Source organism: Gopherus evgoodei, chromosome 2 (genome assembly GCF_007399415.2).
Source record: "Gopherus evgoodei ecotype Sinaloan lineage chromosome 2, rGopEvg1_v1.p, whole genome shotgun sequence".
Lineage (NCBI taxonomy): Eukaryota > Metazoa > Chordata > Testudines > Testudinidae > Gopherus > Gopherus evgoodei.
In genome coordinates, this window is record NC_044323.1 from 68,713,711 (window position 1) to 68,737,436 (window position 23,726).

Consider the following 23,726-nt stretch of genomic DNA (forward strand, 5'->3'; position numbering starts at 1 on the left):
ATTAGATTTAGGTAGTGAGCTATTCTATGTAATTAGCACATTTGCCAATACTTTCTAAAATTGCTTCTGATTTTGTCTTCACTAGCATTCACTGTACTTACAAGTTGCAGGGAGACCTCCTATAGTTGCATTGTACTGAGAAGAAGTTGTGCGATAATCAGCAAATACACGATCTGTTGGTCTTGTAAGAGTTTTTGGTGTCTTTTCTGAGGTTCCAGGTTCCTTTGGTACAAGATCTTCATCTTTTAAGAGTGATCCATTGTTTATTTTGATTTCTGCATCTTCAGGTAGAGAAGGCTCAGAACCATCTGGCTTTTTCCCTATAAAATGTGAAGGTTATAAAATAGCCAAAATTATTAGAGGCACACAACATAGTAAATATTTTTAGAAGTAAAAACAGTGACTTAAACCTACATTATTATTGAGTAAAAAAGATTTAATATATAGATTACACATTTTCAAATGGTTCTGAGAGATTTTTAATCTCTCCTGCTTTATGGGATACATTTGCATAGCAAAATAAACTCTTCACAAAAGAAAAATCCCTACTGTTCTGACTGAGATTTGCACCTGATAGGCTCTAATATTAACCCAACTTTAAAAAGTACTTATGATAAAACCAGAATCCCTGAACTTTTACAATCTCCACTGGATCACTTCAAGGAAAAATAAAAACAAAACTTTCTCCAAGGATTTCTCCAGATTGCAAAGAGAGAGAGAGAGATCTTTGGTGCAACTCGCTTAAATGGTAAAGTGCACATATATGAAAAAAGAAGAAAAAAGTGTTACTTCTCATGTCTGGCAGATTAAAATTCAGTTATTGCAATTTACCTTGTTACAGCACAATGAGGCAGTGGTGGTTATGGAACTATTTTCTTCTGTAGAGGTTCTTATACTGCATTTATCATCATAGTTTCTGAGCACCATCCAACAGAGCATTAAGCAACATGACTACACATTTGTCACATATTATTTGTTCTCTCATGCATTTGCATGGGCTTCCAACTTCTATGCCTCTGTGCAATATGTGTTCTGCGAGGGCCTTATACCATAAGTGCTTTCTAGTACTAAATCACATACCTTTTGTAATTATGTTTTTTTCAAATTCTTCAACAGACATTTTGTCTTTCCAGTTAAGAAAATTTACAAACTCCAGATAGTCAATCAGACCATCTTTATCCAAATCACAGTAAACAAATAAAGCATCCAACAGTTCCTCATCTAGATCGAGATTTAGCTGAAAACAAGACTTCCTCAGTTCTTCTTTGTCTATCTTCCCATCACCGTTCTGTGACAAATAACACACAACAGTTATCATCACAAATACTGAATAACGGGTGTTCAAACTATGGCCCATGGTCTGGATACAGACAATAGGTCATAAATATGTAGCCAATCATATCATTTAAGAATATTCAAATTGCAGAATCTTGGAATCATAGACATGTATCATTGGGGAGGGACCACAAGAGGTGATCAAGTTGAGCCCCCTGTGCTGAGATAGAACTGATAAAAACCTAGACCATCCAAGAGAAGTGTTTGTCCAACCTGTTCTTAAAAATCTCCAGTGATGAGGATTCCACAACCTCCCTTGGAAACCTATGCCAGCACTTAACTACCCTCAAAGTTAGTTTTTTCCTAATAACTAACTTAAATCTCGCTTGCTGAAGATTAAGTCCATTACTTCTTGTCCTACCAGTGGACATGGAAAACAATCAATCAACATCCTCTTTATAACAGCCCTTAACATATTTAAAGACTGTCATCAGGTCCCCCTCAGTCTTCTTTTCCTGAGACTACACATGCCAAGTTTTTTTAATCTGTCTTTATAGGTCAGGTTTCCTAAGCCTTTTATCATTTTTGTTCTTTTCCTCTCAATTATCTCCAATTTATCCACATCATTCCCAAAGACAGAATCCAAAAATCCACAGCAGTTTGGGAACTCACAACCTGAATTCACAAGCATCAATGAAATAACTTTTTACTTAGATAATAAGGTAACTTGTAATTAAGAGCTAATGTCAATGTAACTGTGTAGTGTAACAAGATGAGAGTAAATGCTGAGGCAAAGATAAGACTTCTTTTCAAATAAGGTGTCAATCCAGAGTGAACACTATAGTTAAGGTTCCACAGGGAATTCCAATATAACTCCCATGTTTTTTTCTCTTGGACCTAAAATTTTTCAAGCTTGGTCTCTGAAGAAGTAAAATTTGAAGAAAAGTCTGAGGAAAATCATTCAAACACTTTTGAAATTTGAAAGACTGTCAAGAATATACTTTTATAGCTTAAAAAAAGTTAAGATTACTTCTGCTCACTGATTTCCTTTGCTTGCTGATAGTTTAAAAACAATGGAACAACAAAATTTCAAATCTGGCATGTAGCTAGTCACTTAGCTAAGCTTGAAAAAAATATATTAAAATATTTATGTGGTTGAGAAATTGCTTCTGAATATGTCCATGGTTTCCAGTCATGTCACGGTTTCCAGTAAAACCTTCCAGTTACAAACAGCCTAGTGGCTCAGGCAAGGAGTGGAGCTGTTTTCAGGATGTTGTGATAATTTGGATATAGGGGAACTGCAGTTGTGTCAGTGAAATATGCATAGCAATTCCTTTCAGCAAAGAGCCTTGACATCAGGAAGTGGAGAAAATCATAGCTTCAGAAAATATCATAGATCCTATGATTTTAGAGTTACTCCAGTGGGGGTAGAGGCAAACTATAATTGGGGGTGCAGGAGATGGAAAGATGGGAGGGGCAGAAAGGGGAGGTACTGAGACTTGGTGCAAGACCAGCCAGCTCCAGGCTGGAAAGAAGAGTCTTGGAGATTCCTACTTTCTCCAGTGCCTGTTCCATCCCTCCGGATCCTGCTCTTTACTCCTTGGCCCAAACCCAGGCCCACTAGTCCTGTTCTTACCTCCACTCCCCACCACCTGGCATGCACAAATTTACACACCAGCAGAGCCATCATAATATTTCCATTACAGGGGAGCTAGCCCCTCCTGCCCCACCCTAGTTCTGCCACCTGCACCACTCTACAAATTTTGTTCGAATTCTACAATATTATACAGCTCTCCTTTCTGCACACACCCATTCACCAAACTACTCTGCCCCTACCAACACTATTAGTTGTGAATGGTTGTTGCAGTAGTCAGGTGTGCTGGCAGATGGTAGTTTGGGAAAGTGGTTGCTGGAAGGCTGGTTTCCTTAGTTGAGACAGAGTGTGACACATGGCTAGAAAGGGTTAAACATCTTGCAAAATAAATAACCCTCAGAAGACATGTGGGGAGATAATGATTGTTTTTGTGTATTGAAATATATATGAGCAGGATCAACAATGAAATCAACAGTCCCTGTTTATGGTGTATTCTGATAGTTCAGAGATCAAAAGAACATCCCAGCATTTAAATTAATTGTAAATATGGGATATCTCTATATTCATCTCTCTTTGAAATGTACTATGAATGGTGAAGGAACAAGCAAATTGCCTTATGTTAATTCGTATAGCTAAGTACCGGTGATGGACCTCCTTCCAAGTCATCCTAATTTCCTTTTGTTCCCGAAGGAACTCTAACTTGTCAAAGAACATAAAATTGTATAAAAGATCCTTGGGTCCTTATTCTGTCATCTCAGATCTGCTTAAACTTCATCGGGGGGGAGTTTAGGTTGCAAGACTGAGGTCCCAGCTATGCTGGTATGCCCTGAATATGATATTTGGACATTGGACTATAACCTATAAATTATTTCTGAAAGAACTCTTCGCAACTACAAAGCTCACCATCTCTGCTATGAATCTGAACCTCAATGAATTGAACGCATGCCTGTATGTATAATGATCTTTTAACCATACTCTCTCTCTCTCTTTTGTTTTTTAATAAATATTAGTTTAGTTAATAAGAATTGGCTGTCGCGTGTATTTGTGTAAGATCTGAAACATTCAGTAACCTGGGAGGTAGTGTGTTCGATCCTTTGGGATTGGTAAAACCTTTTCTTTTATATGATGAAATAAGATTTTCAGGAATCTGCATCTTATTTGATTTAGGTACCCCGATGGAGGCCTGAGGCTGGATCACTTCAAGAGAACTGTGTTGTTTGGATTTCTGAGTAAGAAGTGAGGTAAAAAAGCAGCTGTTTTATGCTGGCCTGGTAAATCTAAGTTGTCAAAGTTCCTTCCCCACTCTGAACTTTGGGGTACAGATGTGGGGGACCTCCATGAGAAGCTCTAAGCTTAACTACCAGCTTAGATCCGGTCTTGCTGCCACCATCCAGACTTCTCAGTGTCTGGAACACCCTTTTTCCCCCAAAAACCTTCCCCTCCCTGGGCAGCCTTGAGAGACTTCCTTACCAAGTCCCTGGTGAACACCAATCCAACCCCTTGGATCTTAACACAGGGAGAATTTAACCATCCCCCCTCCTTTTCCCCATCAATTCCTGGTGAGTCCAGATCCAATCCCCTTGGATCTAAAAACAAGGAAAAAAATCAAGCAGATATTAAGAAAAATGCTTTTAATTAAAGAAAAGAAAGGTAAAAGAAAACCCTCTGGGAGAGATTAGCATACCAGCTACTCTCACAGACAACAGATTCAAAACACAGAGGATGTTCCCCTGGGCAAAAATCTTAAAACACACAAGAATACCCAAATTTGATAATTCCCTTAATGGTACCAAGGCAAGTTACAAAGAAACTAAACATAAACCTATTTATCCCTTTCTAAAACTTACTACTCTGATAAGAGGCTGGTTCCTTAATCTTTTTCACTCTGGCTGAAACTGAAAACTGACTAAACAAAGGAAACTTCCCTCCTTCCTTTTGAAACATCTTGTTCCCCCATTGGTTCCTCTGGTCAGGTGTCAGCTAGGCTAGGTGAACTTCTTAACCCTTTACAGGTAAAAGAGGCATTAACCCTTAGCTATCTGTTTATGACACACCTCCCAAATCTCAGACAATGTGGAACCACACTGGCGGTGAATTCTTCCTAAAACTTTAGAATAAACAGATTAATAAAACACATGCACCTTTACATATACTACTAATTATGTAAAACTACAAGATCTTTAACATTTTAAGGACAATTTAACTAGTCAACTCTGGGAAACTTTCACAGGAGAGTGCATCAACTACTTTGTTAGAAGCTCCTGAAATGTGTTGAATTTCAAAATCAAAATCTTGGAGAGCTAAACTCCATCAAAGAAGTTTTTTGTTGTTTCCCTTGGCAGAATGAAGCTACTTTAGTGCAGCATGGTCGGTTTGTACCTGGAAACGCCGTCCCCAAACATATGGGCGTAGCTTTACCAGGGCATACACAATGGCGTAGCATTCTTTTTCACTGATTGACCAGTGGCTTTCCCTTTCAGACAGTTTCTTGTTGAGAAACATGACAGGATGAAATTCTTGATCCAGTCCTTCCTGCATTAAAACTGCTCCTACACCACGCTCAGATGCATCTGTGGTTACTAGGAATGGTTTATCAAAGTCTGGGGCCCTTAGCACAGGGTCAGACATGAGTGTCAGCTTAAGCTGGTTAAAGGCCTTCTGACACTTATCAGTCCACTTAACTGCATTTGGCTGTGTCTTTCTGGTCAGGTCTGTCAGTGGGGCAGCGACTTGGCTGTAGTGTGGTACAAATCACCTGTAATATCCGGCCAAGCCTAAGAATGATTGGACCTGTTTTTTCGACTTGGGTATAGGCCACTTTTGGATAGAATTCACTTTGGCCTGTAGTGGGTTTATAGTTCCTCGACCCACCTGGTGTCCAAGGTAAGCCACTCTGTTTTGGCCTATTTGACACTTTTAAGCCTTAACAGTTAGTCCTGCCTGCCTGATGCGCTCGAAGACTTTTTCCAGGTGCTCCATGTGTTCTGCCCATGAATCAGAAAAAATGGCCACATCATCCAAGTAGGCAAGTGCAGATTCTCCCAATCCTGCTAGGAGATCATCTACAAGTCTTTTGAAGATGGCGGGTGCATTTCACAGCCCAAAAGGAAGCACATTAAATTCATACACCCCTGCACAGGTGATGAAGGCTGACCTTTCTTTGGAGGGTTAATCTAGCGGTACTTGCCAGTACCCCTTGGTTAAGTCTAATGTAGAGATGAACTGGGCACGTCCCAATTTCTCCAGTAGCTCATTGGTGCGTGGCACTGGATAGTTGTCGGGACGAGTTACAGCATTTATCTTATGGTAGTCCATGCAAAAGCGTATTTCCCCATCTGGTTTGGGAACTACAACCACGGGAGATGCCCATGCACTGTTAGAGGGGAGGATTATACCCATCTGTAACATGTTTTGGATCTTCCATTCTATAGCAGCTTGGGCATGAGGAGACACTCGGTAGGGTGGGGTTCTAATTGGGTGAGCATTACCTGTGTCAATGGAGTGGTATGCCCGTTCAGTCCATGCTGGGGTGGGTGAAAATATTGGTGCAAAGCTAGTGCACAGCTCCTTGATCTGTTGCCGCTGCAGACGTCTCAGGGTTGCAGAGAGGTTCACCTCTTCCACACCACCGTCACTTTTTCCTTCATAGTAGACACCGTCAGGCCACTCAGTGTCATCTCCTCCCTGGGCTGTAAACTGACAAACCTTTAATTCTCTGGAATAAAAGGGCTTTAGAGAATTAACATGGTACACTTTAGGCTTTAGGGTTGAGGTGGGGAATGCTACGAGATAGTTAACAGCTCCCAGGCACTCTTGGACTGTGAATGGCCCTTCCCATGACGCTTCCATTTTATGGGTCTGTAGCGTCTTTAAGACCAGAACCTGGTCCCCTACTTTGAAGAAATGCTCTCTGGTATGTTTATCATACCAGGTATTTGCTCTTCCTGAGCATCCTTTAGGGTTTCTTTAGCAAGGGCTAAAGAGTGTCAGTGGGTGCTTTGTAGGTTGCTTACGAAGTCTAGAAAGTTAATTCCTGGAGAAGGCATAAACCCCTCCCATTGCTGCTTCACCAACTGTAATGGCCCCTTAACCTCGTGGCCATACACAAGTTCAAATGGTGAAAACCCTAAACTGGGATGTGGTACAGCCCTGTAGGCAAAAAACAACTGCTGCAACACTAGGTCCCAATCATTGGAGTGTTCATTGATGAATTTACGTATCATGGCCCCCAAAGTTCCATTAAATCTCTCCACCAGGCCATTGGTTTGATGGAGGTAAGGGGTGGCAAACAAGTGATTCACCCCATGAGCTTCCCACAGGTTTTTCATTGTCCCTCCAAGGAAATTAGTTCCCGAATCTGTAAGGATGTCTGAGGGCCAACCTACCCTGGCAAAAATGTCTGCTAAGGCCTGGCACTTTTAGCCCTGGTGTTGCTTAGAGCTACTGCTTCCGGCCTTCGGGTAGCAAAATCCATGAAAGTCAGTATGTACTGCTTTCCTCTGGGGGTCTTTTTTGGGAAAGGACCCAGAATATCCACAGCTACTCACTGAAATGGGATTTCAATTATGAGGATTGGCTGGAGAGGGGCTTTGACTTGGTCTAGGGGCTTTCCCACTCGTTGGTCCTCTTTAGACTGTGGACTTGGGCTTGTCCCTCTGGAAGCGATGTAGGTGATGGGGTTGTTTTCGTTGATGGTGAACCGCTTTCCGCTGGTGCACTATGTGATATTTCAGGCTCTGGCTGAGCCTCTTGGGTAGGGTTGTCTGCTGCTTCTGCCAGTTCAGGCCTGCTGGTGCCCTCTGGCTTTGGAGTTTTAGATGGGTTTGCAAGCGCTGGAGTCAGTGCTGGCAACTGTTCTGGTGCTGGTTGCTTTGCCAGTTGCGGTTTTGGGACTGGATTCACTACGGCTGTAGCATTCATGGGTAGAAGATCCGGTTCCACCACCTCTGTCTGGGTCTCTGGTAACAGAGACGGGGCCCTGATGGACAGCTCAGGAACAGGGATGGGGGTGGAAGCTAGCTTGGCCTGGCTGCCTGTGACCATTCCCACCCTCTTGGTTAGCTTCATATGGTTGGCCAAGTCTTCCCCCAGCAGCATGGGGATAGGATAATTGTCATAGACTGCAAAAGTCCACAGTCCAGACCAGCCTTTGTACTGGACAGGCAACTCAGCTGTAGGCAAGTTTAAAGATTTTGACATGAACGGGTGAATTGTCACTTGGGCCTCTGGGTTGATGAACTGGGGATCCACTAAGGATTGGTGGATAGCTGACACTTGTGCCCCAGTGTCCCTCCACGCGATAACCTTCTTTCTGCCCACTCTCAAGGTTTCCCTTCGCTCCAAGGGTATTTGAGAAGCATCTGGGCCTGGGGATCTTTGATGTGATTGTGGTGTAATGAACTGTAATCGGTTGGGGTTCTTGGGGCAGTGGGCCTTTATATGTCCCAGTTCATTACATTTAAAACATCGCCCAGCTGACTGGTCACTGGGGCGAGGTGGGTTGCTGGAGACTGGTGAGGAGGGACAATAAGGTTTCTGGGGCTTTCCCTGGGTTGTAGGTGGGGCCTTGGGTTGCCCCCAGTGATAGGGTTTAGTTTTGGTTTGCCCCCTGTGATATTCGCTCCAATTTCTAGTAGTTTTTTTCTTTTCTGCCACTTCCACCCATTTGGCTCCAATCTCCCCTGCCTCGGTTACAGTTTTGGGCTTCCCATCTAGGATGTACCTTTCTATTTCCTCAGGAACACCCTCTAAGAACTGCTCCATTTGCATTATAAAGGACAGAGCTTCCGGAGATTCAGCACTTGCTCCTGATATCCAGGCATCCCAATTCTTTCCCAATGTGGTAGGCGTGTCTGGTAAATGACACATTTGGTTTCCACGTTAGGGCTCTGAACCGCCGACAGGCATGTTCAGGTGTTAGCCCCATTCTGATTCTGGCCTTGGTTTGAAAAGCTTTATAATTGTTCATGTGTTCCTTAGGCATTTCAGCCGCCACCTCTGCTTAGGGTCCACTGAGCTGTGGCCTCAGCTCTGTGGAAGAAGGGAAAGAATTGACAAGGATTTGTAGGGGATCTTAATGCATGTCAGTCTGTTAGCAAGAGTTAGGCTAATTGTAACCCTAATGACGTGAGATTTGTAGAAGCGAGGATTGTGTGAGGCGAGTAGGAAAGAACTGTGTGAGAAGTTATCACGACCTTGCACTGATGATTAAATACATAGACTGGCGCTCAACATGGGGCAAATAAGATAACAGGATAGCCTATGTATAAACAAAATGCAGCTGTTGCTCATTATTGTCTGTATTATTGCTTGTTATTGTCTGTAACAAAGGTATAAATGCTTGCTGTAATTGTTTACCTGTTGAGAGACCTGTCCGGGACTGGGGTGACCCAGTGTCCTAGGGCACTCCCTCCCTCTATTGCAATTGCTGGAGTTAATATAAAGTATTTGATTTTGCTGCACCCAAACAAAAAGCGAGAACTGAGTTTTTCTCCGACAATTTGGGGGCTCGTCCGGGATGGCAACGCCCACGGACCCACGGGCAGCTGCTACGGATCGTTCCCCTTCGAACTCCATGGCGCCACAATAGAGGTAAGAGACTTTTTGAAATCTCTATTGGGGTGTCGGAGGAGGACTGTCTGTGGGGACGTCTGTGTCCGTTGGGCTCACGCCATCTGAACTTATTGACTGTGCAGCAAGATCAGATGCAGAGTGGTATTGGGGGAAAGCCCCAATAAGGTTAGTTTATAGCAGTACTGGGAAACTGCTGGGTTGGCCAACAAGGTAATGCATAAGGTAATGCATTAGGTAATGCATAGTGAGATGCATTAGAGATGCACCGGTGCTGAGGGGTTTTTACCGCCTCAAGAGGGGTTGTTATACCGCCTCATGGTATTGGGTCCGGACATAAGGTACAGATGCATCGTTGTATTTGGAAATAAGGCCTTGGTGTGTGTGTGTGTACACTAGTGTGAGTGACTGTTACCGGAAGATGCCCAGAGTACCCTGTGAAGCGAAAGCTCGTGACCAGGACTACTCTAACGCAAGCCCAGTAACTAGTGGATCTTTAGAAGATCCAACCCACGGTGGGCTGACTCGGCCTGGCATCGTCCGGTGAGGAAGCTACCTGGGTCTAGGAGCGTGTGTACCCTTCTTCCCTTCCCCTTTCCTTTTCCGTGTGGGCTACTGACAGTCTGATCATCTCACTGGATGCAATCAGAGTAAGCGGCGCCATCTCCCAGAGACTAGCCGACGCTCTTTGCTGAAAGGAGGTATAGGAGGGTCGTGGCCATCCTCGTTAGCCTCTCCTGTGTGAGTACCCTGTAGGGAGAGATTCTTAGTTTATGTGCCGCTAGCGCGGACAGGGCACCCTCCCTGTGTGTGTAAGTGGAAAATGGGTGGGGGACAGTCTAAATATTCCAGCTCACCCCCTAAGGGTACCCCATCTTATTTCATGTACTTACATTATGGTCCAACAACCTGCAGGTATTTAGAGTATTGGAATCTTTACACGCGTGAAAATCCATCTAAACAATGCCCACTAGAAGGTACCTTCAATTTAAATAAGATCATACATCTAAGAGGAGCTTTTAATCACCAGAAAGCCTCTGACAGTGTGAGCAATTTGTCTATTGAGGAAAGGAACGGGTTAATTAGAAATTCAGCTTGGCCCAGAGATAAAGAGAAAGTTGCTCTGCGTTCAAGGTCAAGAATCAACGCAGATTATGCTAAGTACAAAGAAAAACTGCTTTCGGCCCCAGCTGGCTGTGAAAAAATATAGACAGAGGCAAACTAAAGGCAATACAAGTTACAGAACTGAGATTACATTTGCAAAGCTTAACTGTCCAGTGAGATCCAACAGAGTGCCTTTGTGACCCCGGAGCCAGTGTGGCTTGGTGACACCAAAGAAGCCACAGGCAGCCGACCTGGACTGGAATCTCAGAAAGAAACGCCGCAGGAGATTCCAGGGTGTAAAAGAACAGACCTCCCAAGAGCGAAAGCATGTTGGAAATTCTGGACAAGCTGTATACAGGATAATCTCCCGTCCACCTCTCTCCCTTCTCTGAACGTTATACACAGACATGGCCAGTCTGGACATGTGTGAGTATGAAAATGGCATAGGGCTTGGGGCATTAATGTTTTTCCTGAGTGATGTGGGAGCGTTCCCAACATTCTCCATTGTTGTTTTATTATTTTATTAATGAAGCTTTAAAATTCAGTTATATGGTGTGTTTTCTTTATCTTCCCCCAACGTCCTGCAGTGTCAGCCTGATCACCTGACACAAGGGATAGATTGGTAACAGAAATTTGTCACAGTTTGGTGAGCAATTAAGAAGGGGGGAGACCTGCAGAATTTACACCATCTATTTGTTTTACCCTTGTTGTTTTTATGCTTGCTTTGCTTGGTATTGTTGATGTTATATGTTAAGAAGTGCATGATTAAAGGAGTGCCCACTCTCAGACGCAGTAAGTCTGAGAATTGGAGAGGGGTTTAGCATTCCTCTGTCCACTCTGGTTGACCGGGAAGGGTGGCAGGTGGATCTACCCCAGTTGTAGCAGGACTGGGCAACAGAGAAGTTGGAGAAAAGGGAAGAGATGTGTACTTGATAACTAGAATTGAGCAATTAAGAGCATAGATCATGAACCAGGCAGCAACTCAAACCTATGCCCAGGGCAAGTTGCAGGCCTTGAGATAGGACTTCCAGGTAGAAAAGGAAGCCCTGGCTAAGCAAGTACCGGTCCTTCAGGGACTTGTCAAAATGTAACCATTTGTGCTCAGCATACGCCATAACAGCAGTGTGTTTGCCACAAGAGGAAATTGAATAGCTAAATGCCAATGGGCCATGTGTTTCTGCCCAGGTGGCAAGCCTCACGAGGGAGGACTCAGGTAGTCTTATGGGTAAGAATGTTTAAGGGAAGAGACCAGGAGGGGTGGGGGCTAGTTGAGAAGCCCACCCTCCTAGCTAAACTGGTAGTGGAACAAGTTGGTGCCCATGGAAGGGACGGTTCAGCAAGGAAAGCAGGATTGGGCCCAAGCGGGCAGACAACAGACAGAGAGATTGCAAAACAGGTTGGAGAATTTTGAGGGTGTAATGGAAGAAAGGAGTAAGTAAGTGTAAGCATAGGGATTTCAAATACCCAGGACGCTGGGAGACAAGCAAGTGATTTAAGGGAGAGTGAGAAGTTAACTCTCTAGTTGCTGGAGGGAACAGCAGTTGAACTTTGTAAAATGCTAAAGAGGAAAGTTCTTGGTGTCTGTGAAATGTTTGTAAATAAATTCAGGCAAAGAAATTATTAGATTGCAATCATTTGGCTATGAACAATTTAGCTGAATTAGCTAAAGAAATATATACAGTGCTATGTAATTGAAATTTTATTAGGCTCTAAGGGGCACTATGAGTAGTGATGTTTTCTTTCAGTGTTTGAAAGCAGGAGTTAAAAGTAAAAAGCAATCAAAATTCTGGTAAAGTTAATTATGTCCCTTTTAAGGTAAGAATCTTTAAGCTGTGGATAGCTTTGGATCCAAAAGCAAGCCAGAAAGCATCTGTATTAATGCAAATTATCTAACTGATAAGGTAGAAGCCACTGAAACCTGGGCTGCCTATGAAACAAATACAAGGAAATATGGGGTAATTCCTCTGTTTTGCCTGAAATCAACAAGGGTATTTGTATATTTTAAGTGATGATTGACTGCCCAGAAGGGGTAGACCTCTGTTTTTTTTTTGTCTTTCAGATAATCAGAGAAAACTGATGCCAGCTGAACAGCATTCAACGTATCATGCATTTACTGGCACAACAGGAATTATGTTTTGTGCTCTATGTCCTGTCTTGTGGTGTTTGTCTCGTGGCCAATATTGTTGTGTTTAATAGTTTCATAGGATAGTCTAGTTAAAATCAAATAGAAGGGTTAAATGCAGATACTTGTTTTATTCAATTTTGAAATATAAAGTGTTTGGATAAATCAGGAGAATGTGATAAACTAAAGTCTAATACATTTCCTTAAGTAAGAAAAAGAAATTTCATTGGCCAGATTGTTAATTAAAAAATTGTTGTTTAAATTTTCCTACAAACAGTCTTTGGAAGCAAGGACATGAAAAGTTAACCCACTCCCCATATTGTACATGGGATCCTTCTGGCTACCTCAGATTTCTAGCCACAGGGCTGGGGATGGTGGGAAGCTATTGGACTAGAGGTTGTATTAAGTGAACTCCTCAAAGTGGGTGTGCTTGTCCTGGCTTGTTGCTCCAGAGCTCTGTATAAAGTTATTGTAGTGGAAGGGTATATGTGGCATACGTTGAATATTAAGACTAATGTACTGTATAAAGGTAATGTTTATGTGTTCATGGTTGGGAAAAAGGTGTATGAGTGAAGAGTAGAAGTTTCCTTTGTAGGTTAAAAGAAGCCAAGAAGGTGAGAAGGAAAAAGAGCAGAATGAGTTAACTGGGAAAATATAGCTAATATGCTCAAACTAAAGATAAGACACTGACTCCATTCAAGGACACTGCTCACAGCTAAAACTTGGCTGACAACCAAGAAAAGGAAGGGGGGATTGAATGTGCCCAAGCAGCTATGAGATCTGCAAAACACTGCCAGGCACTAATGAAATGTGTTAGGTTTCTTTTCTCACAGGTAAAGAAGTGCTACCCAAAGACCCTAGCAGCCCTGCCACTCCTTGGAATCAAGAGACTGGATCAATGTAAAGGTCCACCAACAAAAGACTTCTCTGGCTCCAAGCTGGAAAGTCCTGCTGACTACAAACACCACTGTGAAGTGCCAAAGACTGACTGCCTGGACCCATGATTCTCACTGCAAAAAGACCCCTCCATCTCAGGAGAATTCTCCTACTGATGATTAGCCATTTCTCCTTCTAGCTCCACGGTGCCTTCTGGACAGTAGGTAAAAAGTACAAGGTGAAGTGCTAGTAACCTCTCCCTTATCCACAGACAGATCTACTGTGCCTTTGAATTTTTCTAGAAGAATCAAAACCATTACAGGGTAATGTGCTGGTAACCTTTTCCCTGTAGGATGCTGAACCACGACTGTTTTGGGAAAGAAGAAGGAACACTCACTCCACTGAAATTGCCAAAGTCCAGAAATTCCTGACTAGAAAGGACATTAAGAACTGATCCTGGTGAAGAAACAAAGAATTATACACTGGCAGGAAGAAATTTGTGGGACCCTGCTTGGGAATGTGGTATTGATTGGATTTGGGGGTTTATTGTACAGGCTGTGCCCTGTGTTTTGGATAAATACTTCAGTATGTATTGCTCTCTCTAATTGGATTTTTAAATGATAAGTACTAAAGGCACTTTGTTGTCACTGTCTCTGCCACCTACTCCATTACACTATTACCCCTGTAATACATCCAAATACAGACAATGCCATATATTTGATAAAACCAATGACCAAGGCCTTCACACTTTAGTGATTTATTTAAAGATTGTTTGGGAAAAAAAAAAAGAAAAAGAAAAAAAAAGGAAAAATATTTTTTAAAGTTCAGGATATCCCATATAAGTGAACAATTGAGTGGAGAACAAATGGATCAGTGGAAATAAAAATCCATAATATTACTGCAAATGAACTCCAAAAATTTATAATTGGAATTGATGGGTTCCATAGTGAAGTAGATATGATGTCTATACCTGGAATTTGTACTGTGTTACATGAAAGAAGCCCTTATTGATATTTGGTTACCCAATTAGTAAATAATCAAATGAATACCCAAAGAGTTTGTTCTGCCACTGGAAATTTTACTTATATTGAAACCATTCCAGTGACGAATAATGTAACCTGTACCTTATTGCAATACACCCTCTCCTATGCTATTAATGTCAATGCCTCTTGAAAGTACCTGAGATTAGTTAAAGGTATATAACCAACAGATGTGATATAGTACTACACCAAACAGATATGTATTAGGATATCAATGGATTGTGATTAATACAACACTAGGGGCTGCCATTAAATTAGCACAACAGAGGGCCTGGGTTATTTCCTCTGGAAGAAGAGGGACTTGACTGGATCCCTGTGGGATGGGGCCAATAGCGCAGCAGCCATTTGGAATATTTTTAAAAGCCAAGAACATGATGAGAAATCAGGCCAACTAGAAAAGGCCACTAGCCTTATTTCTGGAGCTCAGCTAACCCAAGTACAGGCTAGAGTTGGTGAGTTACATGTTATTTCCACCCTTAGTTCTATGACCCAGAAGTTACTAACAAAGATGGTATTGAATATCACTGAGGCTGGGAAGGCATTGCAGTGGGATCTAGCACGTTTGAAAATTCAGGATTTCCTGAATGACCAGCTGATGGCCATTCAGAGTGATCTTGAGCATCAGACTTGGCCCACTGCCCTTACAGACACATCAGGAGTACCATCTGATCTGTGGTCATGGAGACATATCTGGACACTTTCTGAGTGGAAGTGTGGACATTCACAGTGCTCCTTCCAAGCATTTGAACCAGATGGGGAGGTTTGGCTCCCACATACCAAATCCTGATGGGTCCATGGGAAGGATGCATATGGGACTGGATTATCCACCGAGACATCTGGGAAATTAGACCACCTGGTATACCTAACTGATTTATAGTCAGTACCTCTAAAAAAAACACCTGAAATTTTGTATAGGAATAGGAAGTCAATGGACATTTGGCTGTTAGAACCCCTGCAGCTTCAGTGTATCCATAAACTGAAGCCAAGGGAAGTTGTCACTGTTTATGATAACATTTGCTGGGAGGCTAGAGGACAAAGAACTAACCTGACAAGACAATTACTTTTCAAGCTAATGATAGCTGTATGTATGTTAAAACCACCACATTGCAAGATATACATTTTAATCTCATCACCACTGCAGACAATCATATTCTTTATTGGCCTGCAGATAAAATTTTGCAAGTAGCCCTTAGTTTAATTGGACCAGCTTAGTACCTGATCAATTTCAAAATTTGCTTTCATTGTTACCAGAGGTTCAAAGAATCTCTGAATTGCAAGGGCAAATTCACGTGCTTCAGAATATATATCAAGCTGAAAAGAATGCCTTTCATACAGCTTATAGAGTGTCTACTTTGTGTACTAAGTATGATGTATTATGATTTGTAACCAAAACTGTACAACAACCTCATAATATTATTGCTGTGGGGATATTATTGCTTGCATTGTTGTTAGTTAGTTTAAAATTATGTCATTGCTGTGTAAAAGACATAATAATAGTAATACCTTTCATGTCCATGCTAATCATTAATTGTCATTATATCCAGTTGTCAATAACCTAGTCCCAGATTTGGACCTTAGCGTCCAAAATATGGGGGTTAGCATGAAAACCTCCAAGCTTAGTTACCAGCTTGGACCTGGTAAGCTGCCACCACCCAAAAAATTAGAGTGTTTTGGGGCACTCTGGTCCCCCCAAAAACCTTCCCTGGGGACCCGAAGACCCAAATCCCTTGACTCTCACAACAAAGGGAAATAAACCTTTTCCCTTCCCCCCTCCAGGTGCTCCTGGAGAGATACACAGAAGCAACCTCCGTGAATCTAAGCAGAGGGAGTCCACCCTCTCTACTTCCAGTCCTGGAAACAAAAGCACTTCCCCCTTCACCCAGAGGGAATGCAAAGTCAGGCTAGTAAATCTAACACACACACATCTCCCCCTGACTTCTTCCTCCCACCAATTCCCTGGTGAGCTGCAGACTCAATTCCCTGGAGTTCCTCACTAAAGAAAAACTCCAACAGGTCTTAAAAGAAAGCTTTATATAAAAAAGAAAGAAAAATACATACAAATGGTCTCTCTGTATTAAGGTGACAAATACAGGGTCAATTGCTTAAAAGAAATATGAATAAACAGCCTTATTCAAAAAGAATACAATTCAAAGCACTCCAGCAACTATAGACATGTAAATACAAAACAACAAACCATTTTTGTACTCACAACTTGGAAACAGAAGATTAGAAAGCAGGAAATAGAAAAACCCTTCTCATAGCTGAGAGAGATTCAGGCAGACGACAAAGAACTCAGACACAAACTTCCCTCCACCCAGAGTTGAAAAAAATCCTGTTTCCTGATTGGTCCTCTGGTCAGGTGCTTCAGGTTACTTTTTTTTTCAGGTGAAAGAGACATTAACCCTTAGCTATCTGTTTATGACACCAGTGAAAACCCCTAAGGTTGAAACATCTGATGTAGAATCAGAAATCCATGGCTCAATGCAAATAGAGATCTGAGAATATCTGTTGTACTAGAAGTACAAAACGGGGGAGTGTGGAAGAAGGGAAAGAATTGACAAGGATTTGTAGGGGATCTTAATGCATGTCAGTCTGTTAGCAAGAGTTAGGCTAATTGTAACCCTAATGACGTGAGATTTGCAGAAGCGAGGATTGTGTGAGGCGAGTAGGAAAGAACTGTGTGAGAAGTTATCACGACTTTGCACTGATAATTAAATACGTAGACTGGCGCTCAACATGGGGCAAATAAGATAGCAGGATAGCCTATGTATAAACAAAATGCAGCTGTTGCTCATTATTGTCTGTATTATTGCTTGTTATTGTCTGTAACAAAGGTATAAATGCTTGCTGTAATTGTTTACCTGTTGAGAGACCTGTCCGGGACGGGGGTGACCCAGTGTCCTAGGGCACTCCCTCCCTCTATTGCAATTGCTGGAGTTAATATAAAGTATTTGATTTTGCTGCACCCAAACAAAAAGCAAGAACTGAGTTTTTCTCTGACAGCTCTGTCATGTACTGGTCTGTAGAGATGCTGTACCCAAGGCAGGCCCTTTCGAATTTTTCTAAGGCCTCAGTATCATCACCTGCCTTGTAGGTGGGGAATTTTCTGGGATGGGAAGCAGTACTTGGAGAAGGGTTGTTAGGGTTGGCTGGTACATCTTGCTTAGCCCTTGCTAATTCCAGTTCATGCTTTCTCTCTCTTTCCCTCTCCTCCATCTCTTTTTCTCTCGCCTCCATCTCTTTTTATTTCTCCTCCATAGCTCTTTGTGGGCAGCCTCAGCCCTGGCCATCTGTCTGTCATGTTCCTTTTGGCTCTCCTCAGCCTGGAGTTTGGCTAATTCTAGCTGCTGTAGTATGTTTTTTTTCCTTTGCCTGACATTTCCCCCCTGGTCTACCTTAGCTATCTGAGCAGGGGGGGAAATAGCTTGGAATCTTTGGTTACTGTAATGTGACTCTTTAAGGAAAAAAAACAAGTAAAACAGGTTGTTGTGACTTGCCTTCGCAATGTTAATGACTCTCCAGTGATCACAGCTGGAGCTTCCCTTCTAACAAAAAGCCATCTGTTAGAATCTCTTATCTGTTTGCCTTCAGGGTATCTCTCCTTCACTGCTTCCCCAGCATCTCAAAGAAGGGAAAAAAAAATCTGGCTTTTGGTTCCTAAAAAATCCCTCACCGCTGCTTACCATGTCAAGGTTCCTTCCCCACTCTGAACTTTAGGGTACAGATGTGGGACACCTCCATGAGAAGCTCTAAGCTTAACTACCAGCTTAGATCCGGTCTTGCTGCCACCATCCAGACTTCTCAGTGTCTGGAACACCCTTTTTCTCCCTAAAACCTTCCCCTCCCTGGGTAGCCTTGAGAGACTTCCTCACCAAGTCCCTGGTGAACACCAATCCAACCCCTTGGATCTTAACACAAGAAGAATTTAACCATCCCCCCTCCTTTCCCCCACCAATTCCTGGCGAGTCCAGATCCAATCCCCTTGGATCTAAAAACAAGGGAATAATCAAGCAGGTATTAAGAAAAAGGTTTTTAATTAAAGAAAAGAAAGGTAAAAGAAAACCCTCTGGGAGAGATTAGCATACCAGCTACTCTCACAGACAACAGTTTCAAAACACAGAGGATGTTCCCCTGGGCAAAAAGCTTAATACACACAAGAATGCCCAAATTTGATAATTCCCTTAATGGTACCAAGGCAAGTTACAAAGAAACTAAACATAAACCTATTTATCCCTTTCTAAAACTTACTACTCTGATAAGAGGCTGGTTCCTTGATCTTTTTCACTCTGGCTGAAACTGAAAACTGACTAAACAAAGGAAACTTCCCTCCTTCCTTTTGAAACATCTTGTTCCCCCATTGGTTCCTCTGGTCAGGTGTCAGCTAGGCTACGTGAACTTCTTAACCCTTTACAGGTAGAAGAGGCATTAACCCTTAACTATCTGTTTATGACATAAGTATTGGAGTATCCACCAGCTTTTTAGAGATTGTCTGTCCCATTCTTTGCAGTTTACCCTAACTGAGTGACCTCAACTGGCCCCCACTGGGACCCCGGTCATACAGAGTTATAGCTGTGGTATGTGAATTGTGGTGTATGGTAGTTTTGTTAGTAGTAAGGTGTATATCTGTAGGTGCTGCAGCAGGGAGCAGGTACTGTTAGGTGGCTTAACTTTTCATTACCTCACTCTTGTGGTTTTGTGTAAGATATGTTATATGTGCAGCAATCTTAATTAAGTTTGTGTGTATTCATTTTCTCTGAGTTGTTTTTTTTTTTTCAAATCAAAAGTAGAGGTAGATTAGGTACTTTGCTTGGGAGTGAGGGACATTGGTTGTTGGGAGAAGCATAGCTGATGCTGGTGAACTGGAGGCAATGTTGCCCAGTGGGTACAGCACTGGATTGAGATGTAGGAGACCTAGGTTTTATTCCTGGCGCTTCCACTGGCCTGTTGCAACACCCTGGCAAGTCACTTTGCTGCTCTGTGCCTCTGTTTCTCTAACTTTGAAATAGGAATAATGATCCTTAACTCATTTGTAAAGCGCTTTGAGATCTATTGACAAAAACTGATATAGGAATTACTATTATCATCCTTTTTAGATTTTCTGTATGTAAAATCTTCATGTCCTCAGGTGCATGTGAAATATTATGTTAGCAGCTGCATATAAAACCTTCTCCACTGTAGAATAAAATCTGACAGAAAAGTGTAGCTGTTGCCAGAGATGTGTCCTATGCAGAAGATATGTTAAAAATAGAGAAGATTTTGCCATAAGATTTTATGTTAGCTGCCTGAAGTTTTTCTTTATGACGAATAATGACAACAATTGTTTTAACTACCCATTGCATAAGATTTACTGAAAATTCAGCTTTCTAGTATGTTTGTGTGTTATATAATATTATTTTAAAGATATACAATAACAAAAAAGTGAGATTTCCCCAGATAAATTACAGCCAGAGTCAATTTCAAACAGGTTCTATTCAAAACGTCTGAAAAGAAACAAAATCTAAATTACACATAAAATTCAAAGAGCATAAAATTAATGTGAAAGCTTCACAGAAAGATCACCTACAAGTACGGAAGAACAGAAATGTATGCTCTATTTTAATACCATTTCAGACTGCAACATCAACTTTAGAGTTGCAACGAACACTTCTGCAATAAAACCTACATGCCATGCCACACCATTGTCTATAGAGTGCACAGTAGAGAGGGTTTGTCTGTCATGTTGTCCTATCATATTTTCAACTTATATTTAATTCGTTTATTACTATTCTATATACACTCATGCACATATCTATAACCTTGGAAAGTTAATATGTATCACACGCACATATGCACACAAATTATGTGTATGTAAATTTGTATTCTCTCAGAACACTGACCTTGTCGTAATGCCTGAATGCTTCTAGTAATGTGCCAAAATTGTGGTAGTTAGCTTTCTTCAAATTCTGTCGAATTGCAGTGAAGACAGCTCGCTCTCTGTCTTTACCACGAAGGAACTCACTCGGAACCCGATTGTGAAGAAGATCACCAACTCCTACAAAATAAATAAACTACACATTTACAGTAAGCTAAAATTCTCAAAAATGGATTCTAATTTTTGGGGCCTCTGCTGAGGTATGCTCAACTTGAGACTCCAAGGGCCTGGTTTTCAGAGTTGCTGAGTACCAACAACTCTGTTTGACTCATATAATTGCAAACGGGAATACAGCTGGCCCTCAAGATGCTCTCCTTATTTACATGTGGTCCACGCCATAAAAAGGTTTGTATATTCCTGAACTAGACTCTCACAACTCTATCCAGAACCTCCAAAAATACCTAAAAAAAAGAGATGAGCATTACACGATGCATTGAAAGTTAATAGATTTAGGATAAGTTGCACAAGTGGGGAACATGAATTACCAGTGTCAAGGGACATCTACTATGGATGCCCTATCTCTAGCCCATTCTGTTCCAAAGGGGCAAAAATATTATCAAGAACTATGGAAAACTGAACACAGTATTCCAGGTGAGGATGTAACATTAATTTCTATAATGGCACCATAATATTTTCTGTATTATTCTCCATCCTATTCCTTACAGATTCTAGCATTTGTTTGCTTTCTTGACCACTGCTGAACATGGAGCAGAGGTCTTCAATGAGCTGTCCACAGTGATACTCAAGCCTTTTTCCTAAGCTGATAGAGAAATTTAGAATCCATTATAATGTATGAGTTGTTCAAATATCCATTACTTTCCATTTGCCAAGACTGAATTTCATCTGCCATTGTGTTGCCCTGTAATTTAGCTTGTTTAGATCCCTCTGAAGTTCCTCACAATACAAACACACTACAAACACTTATGCACTTGACTTCAATGGACTACTCAAGGAGTAAAGTTAAGCTTGTGATTAAGTGTTTGCAAAACTGGGGCCAATATTCTCTGGCCTAGACTATTCTAAATAATTCTGTTATTTGAAAATGTTGCCACCTCAATGTTCACCCCCTATTCCAGATCATTAATAAATATATTAAGTATGGAATTTAGAAGCACTTTGCTGTTAACTTTTTGCCATGACAAAAATTGTTTTCTCTCTCTTAGCCATTTTCTGATCCATGACAATTCCTTACCTCTCACACCATGACAACTTAGTTTCTTTAATAAACTCTCTTGAGGGACAAGTATCAGAGGGGTAGCCGTGTTAGTCTGGATCTGTAAAAGCAGCAAAGAATCCTGTGGCACTTTATAGACTAACAGACGTTTTGGAGCATGAGCTTTCGTGGGTGAATACCCACTTCTTCAGATGCATGTCCTCTCTTGAGGGACTTTGCCAAAGGCCTTTTGAAAATCCAAATAAACTATGTTAACCAGTTCTCCTCTTTTTCACTGTTTTATTAACATGTTCAAAGAATTCTAATACATTAGAGAGGGACAATTTTCCTTTGCAGAAGCTGCACTCTCCTTTGCTCACCACTTCTTTTGCTTCCTTCCACTCTATCACATCAAGATCTTCTTCGCATTTCATAATTCTATTTTAAATTATCATTTCAACCAATTATCAGGTACAGAAGTAAAGTGTATAGGTCTGCAAACTGTTGTATAATCTCTAGCACCCCTTTAAATTATAGATACAACATTTGCTACCCTCCAGTTCTCCAGCAGAGTAGTTTCTTTTAATCAGAGTGCATATTTTTGCTAGCAGCTCAGAAACTCATTACTTCAGAACTCCTACATGTATACCATCTGAGGCTTGTTGCTTTTCAATTTATCTGTCTCATCCAGCACCTCTTCTTTTTACCCCTTGATTACTAATAATACCTCATTTTTATTACCAGAAAAAAAAGCACGTCCAAGGTAGGAATCTCTCCTACATCTTCTGGGGTGGAGACTGATGAACAGAAATCCATTACTTTTTAGCAATGTTCTTATTTTTCTTAATTGCTTCCTTAATTGCTCCATGGGTGATCCAAAGGATCCACCAATTCTTTTGCTAGCTACCTGTCTCTGGTACATTTAACGAATGTCTTAATATTTGTTTCACACATTCAACTATTTTCTTGTCAAATTCCTCCTAATTTCCTTCTTACATATAACTTGCTGTAGCTCATGCTCCTTTTTGTTGGTTTCACTGGGGCTGGACTTCCATTTTCTGAAGGATGTCTATTTGCGTTGAGCAACCTTTTGAACCTCGTCGTTTAGCCATACCTTCTGATTTCCTGGTTTCCCTTCTGCTTCCCTTTTGTTTAGACTGAGGTATGCATGCTTTCTGAGACTATTATTATTTATTTAAGTAGCACCCACCTCAAATCTCAGGATTCACTTCTGACTCTAGGGTCTTTTTTATTAATGCTTGTAAAATTTAGTGTCGCTAAGCCTTTCTCATGGTAATTTTTTAACTGCGTAAAAGCTCTTAGAAAATCACTGTATTACAAAACTTGTAGTCATCACTTCAAAATAATCCTACTAACTAAATAAATTTTTTAACAGGCCACTGGTATATTTACCGAACTCATCAGGACGAAGAAACATTCCAAATGTATGATCTGGTGGAACATTCATAGTTTCTGCTATGCTGTCAATGAGAAGAAGTGTGCTAGTTAAGTGTGTTATTACTAACCAAAATGCATGCTACATTCTACCTGTGAAAAATTAATCTATCATCTCTCTACCCATACTATAACCAAAGAATAAGGAAAGCTCCATTCAGCAGACTTCACTTGAAACTTGTGCATTGGTACTTTTTTACATGAATCAAAGCTGCCACAACTGATGATTCCTTTCTTTTACAAACCGTGTTTTAGTGTAAAATACCAACTGTCAAAAATACTGTATAGCAGACTTTTAATGTCTTTGAATTTGATGTTTATATTTCCTGAGAGAAAAAATCTTCTGACCCAAACAAGTTATTTTTCTATTTCTCAGACAAAAGGAATGCAAGTGAAAAGTCTTTTTAGTGTATCTGTCAAAAAAGTGTTATTTGATACTTTATATCTATGGCCTGGTCTACACTACGCGTTTATACCGATTTTAGCAGAGTTAAACCGATTTAATGCTGCACCCATCCACACAACGAGGCCCTTTATATCGATATAAAGGGCTCTTTAAACCGGTTTCTGTACTCCTCCCCGATGAGAGGAGTAGCGCTGAAATCGGTATTACCATATCAGATTAG

At 41.3% G+C, this 23,726-nt stretch overlaps 1 protein-coding gene across 3 annotated transcripts in view; it reads right to left on the reverse strand.

Moving 5' to 3' along the window:
• EFHB (EF-hand domain family member B) overlaps positions 1-23,726 on the reverse strand; it is a 50,835-nt gene that overhangs the window by 12,366 nt on the left and 14,743 nt on the right. For all 3 annotated transcript variants that reach the window (XM_030550925.1, XM_030550926.1, XM_030550924.1), the window contains 4 exons: positions 23,059-23,126; positions 20,458-20,612; positions 1,081-1,288; positions 102-320 (listed from right to left, as the gene is read on the reverse strand). In XM_030550925.1, coding sequence (XP_030406785.1) covers positions 102-320; positions 1,081-1,288; positions 20,458-20,612; positions 23,059-23,126 — 650 coding nt within the window. The remainder of the gene's footprint in view (positions 1-101; positions 321-1,080; positions 1,289-20,457; positions 20,613-23,058; positions 23,127-23,726) is intronic.